Source organism: Salvelinus namaycush, chromosome 30 (assembly GCF_016432855.1).
Source record: "Salvelinus namaycush isolate Seneca chromosome 30, SaNama_1.0, whole genome shotgun sequence".
Lineage (NCBI taxonomy): Eukaryota > Metazoa > Chordata > Actinopteri > Salmoniformes > Salmonidae > Salvelinus > Salvelinus namaycush.
The window spans coordinates 26,693,315-26,697,040 of NC_052336.1; the positions used below are offsets into that span (position 1 = coordinate 26,693,315).

The window sequence follows — 3,726 nt, forward strand, 5'->3', positions numbered from 1 at the left end:
AATGTTTTTAAGCTCATTCATTGTTTCAAACTTCTGAAATATAAAAGTAACAGAATGTAAAATTATTTTTATCCTGTATAATAAAATATTTTCTGTGCATGTGGGAGTTTGGACGAGTGGTATTACTGTAGGCTTTGGTGAGATAGCCTTGTTAACTCGCCTAAAAAATACAAAAGGTTTTAGTTTTACTCACTAAACCACTTAGACACCTATGCACATTATATGATAATCACCATCAATGTACCATTTGCAATCAGAAAAATAAACATAAACCCCCAAAAAACATAGAGCAGGCGATCAAATACACATTACTACATATGTTTATTGTGATAATGTTTCAGTAGTCTACAGTACATTGTTTTGCCATACCAATGTTCTATCTATGATAAGCTATACCAGATCTGATATACAAACGTAAAGCTATACTTTCTCAAAAAATGGCTATCTGCGTCTCAATTCATTCTTTCAGCATAACAAATAGTTTGTTTATTGAGTTCATGTTCAAAGTTGAAAAGCAAGCTATAACTGCAGTTCCAATCCTCAGCAAACGCTCTACCATCGCACTTCTCAAATCAGTCTAACTGCTGCCCCGCTAGTAAAAGAGAAGGGAAAGAGAAAATACAATTATAATTAACATACTGTATTTCCGCCTTTTGAGTTGATGGTGCTCAAGGCTTTAAAAAAATAAGCTGTACACCAATTTATAACTGTATAAAAACAGAATATCACTACTTCAATTCAAATACTATATTCCCAAATATTTGTAATTGATTGAGCAACAGCGGGGTGAAGCTTACAGGCAGGTACAATAATCACAACTTTTATCCTTCACAGTTATAATAAACAGGTATTCCTAAAATAGCACTTACTGCAGTTGTAGAGACGATTGATCCGCAGAATATCATTGGGGCTCATCTGAGTTGCCCTGCCAATAACTGCATTATTGTCAGGGATTGGAAGAATGGTGGGCTGCCTGTTCCTGGAGAAGGCAAACCTGGAACCAGACAACATAGAGCAGAAAGCTCTGAAGCTATCAATTGAAATTAGAGGATGACATGAGTAGACTATGAAAGGGAAAATGATTTCTCTTATTTTAGCCATGTAACATTCCAGCTGTTATTGCGGTAAAGGAAACCTTTATATGAATTTCCTTAATTTACCTTGAGTAGTGCATGACAGAATTATAGTCATAAGGAGTCCCCAAGTTAATCGTGTTGATCTTTCTGAAATTGAATTCCATTCCTAGGATGGAAAATATATGATAAATAATTTTCTTACACAGTATAATAACTTTCACGCTTGTAAAGAAATGTTTTACAGATTATTATAATTATAATGTTGTAAATGCTTATTCATTGTAAAGCTGATCATTCTTATCAATCCTTCTCAATGTTTCTACATGTTCACAAATAATGAAATACTAATGTATTATTATTATAATCGAATAGTAGTACACTATAAATAGTTTAATAAGGCTTTCCCATTAAAGTTATAAAAGTGTTACTAAGATTTCTTACTCAAAATGGGCAGGAATATTATTATGCACAATCAATAATATTATTTTCCTATGAAATTATGTAAAAAATAAGTATTATAAAGCATTATAAAGCACTAACCAGGAATAACGTTCTGAATCAGGATTTGAACATTGCTATCCCGGTCACTGCGTGTTTGCTCATGGTTGAAGCCCAAGGCATGCAGCAGTTCATGCTGCACCACAGACAGAAAGACACATCCTTGCCTACTCAGAGACACCACCTGGCCATTGCCCCGGCGTCCAATAAACGAGAAACAGCTACAAACAAGGGTGTATACGGAAGACAAAGGTCATTTCTAAAAGTGATAAAGTATTATTTTTATGCAATAAAACAGTAAAGTAAATTGTCATGTAAATACTAAGTAAATAAGAGTGGCAAAAGACAAGTATAACAGGCCTAGTAATGTAATGTGCAGTGGTCGTACCCTGACTGAGACTGGATGTCCACAAAGTCCCTCTGATTGGTTCGGGCAAAGAATCGGATGCAGGTTGATGCAGCAAAGGTTTGCAGCCCGCCTTCAATTACGGCCCTCTCCCGGGCCGCTGCTCAATGGAGCAATAAGAAAGTCAGAAACTCTATACACACACGCACACACAAACAGACGCACACACACACAGACTCATATACTATAGTAAAACCAAACCATTAGGCTCAGCATAAAATCGTTTCAGAGAACAAAATACTTACAGTATTCATTAGAGATCACAAAGGGCACGTAAACGTTCCCATCAGAGGACTTCTGCCACTTGCATCCGCGAGCTGTGCAGGGGTCAGCGTTCATGAACCCAGTATCTACTGCAATGTCCCCAAACATGACTAGTGGCTCATCAAGTCTTTGTCCTAGAAAACAACACCAAGTGAAGGTTATCTGCTATCCATTCTTGATGTCATTAAATATAGAGTAGGAATGTACAGGCTGCCTTACCAAGATTTCTGTTGGCCTTCTCAATGAGCGTTGACGCAGAATATTCATCCTCCTCAATGCTGTTGGTGCTGGTGCCGTCTGTGGAATGGAATAAAAATTTGCTTAAATGCAACTGTGTCCCTAATAACTCATATTTTAATAAGATAATATATCTAATTTACATTATAACAATGAATGATTAATACAACTAGATTTAGTTTATGAAACATGATATTTAGATGATACAATGTCCAATACAATGTCATGTAACAGCTCAATGTTTATAAATACAGGATGAGCATACCATATTCCATGTCCTCTTCACTCCTTTCAAATGAAGCTTTCTGTATGGCAACAGCAGAAGGAAATATGTTCATATTTGTTTACAACGCACATAATTCAGCATCATGCACAGCTGTTTCTCAATAGTCTCAGATAGACCCTTACCCCTATAGATCGGCCCTGAACTGAGCAGAGAACAGCGATGAAAATGGACAGCACAAAGACAGGTGCCATGGTGAAGGACTGCAGGATGCCCAGGATCAGTCTGTTGTGAACACGATAGACCTGCAGATTATATAATGTAGGCTGACAGATGCTGTCGTTGCTCAGAATACTGGTAAATTGCAAAATAGCCATAGATGTTGACCAATTCAACCAAAGTCTTGCTTCAAGAGGTTTAAAGGGAAATGTTTCTCAAATTTTGGGGACTGTGGTTTTGTGATGTCTTGCATACTCCTACATGTTATGGGTAATTAATAAGATAAATACTATACAACTGTACTATAACGGAAGGATGCCATTGAACTAAAATATTGAAAACAACTAAATAAGAGCTTCCATAAAGGAATAAGAGCACTTTTTATTTATAAAGCCTTTTTTAGCTAAAAGTGCTATACCTCAAACAGCGAGCAATGCAGATGTAGAAGCACGGTGGCTAGGAAAAATACTTAAAATACTTACAAATTCAGGCTCTGAGGGGTGGCCAGTCCTCTTCTGGCTGTACCGGGTGCAGAATATAACAGTACATGGCCATTAAGGCCAGATTGTTCTCCAAGATGTTCAAACGTTCATAGAGGACCAGCAAGGTCAAATAATAATCACAGTGGTTGTAGAGGGTGCAACAGGTCAATACATCAGGAGTAATTGTCCCTTGGCTTTCCATAGCCAGGAATTCAGAGGTCAAATCAGCAGGTGCGGTAGAGAGAGAGAGTTTAAAACAGCAGGTTTGGGTCAAGGTAGCACATCAGGTGAACAGGTCAGGGTTCCATAGCTGCAGGCAGA

At 37.4% G+C, this 3,726-nt stretch overlaps 1 protein-coding gene across 1 annotated transcript; it reads right to left on the reverse strand.

Annotated features, from left to right (window-relative positions):
- Nucleotides 1–304: 304 nt before the first annotated feature.
- Nucleotides 305–3,446, reverse strand: LOC120025013 (high choriolytic enzyme 1-like). The gene is made up of 10 exons (XM_038969441.1): nt 3,406–3,446; nt 2,890–2,989; nt 2,747–2,786; nt 2,464–2,541; nt 2,226–2,378; nt 1,963–2,080; nt 1,617–1,795; nt 1,161–1,242; nt 870–994; nt 305–592 (listed from the first exon to the last, which is right to left on the reverse strand). Exons 2-10 carry the CDS (start codon nt 2,956–2,958, stop codon nt 573–575), a joined length of 864 nt encoding a protein of 287 aa, XP_038825369.1. The 5' UTR covers nt 2,959–2,989; nt 3,406–3,446; the 3' UTR covers nt 305–572.
- Between the last annotated feature and the right edge of the window lie 280 nt (nt 3,447–3,726).

Excerpts from the sequence above, each read along its gene's own strand:
- LOC120025013 (XM_038969441.1), bottom strand. The coding sequence starts at position 2,958 with ATGGCACCTGTCTTTGTGCTGTCCATTTTCATCGCTGTTCTCTGCTCA. Across the intron at positions 2,787-2,889 it reads TTCAGGGCCGATCTATAGGG|AAAGCTTCATTTGAAAGGAG; the intron begins GTAAGGGTCTAT and ends GTTGCCATACAG. Across the intron at positions 2,542-2,746 it reads TGAAGAGGACATGGAATATG|ACGGCACCAGCACCAACAGC; the intron begins GTATGCTCATCC and ends TCCATTCCACAG.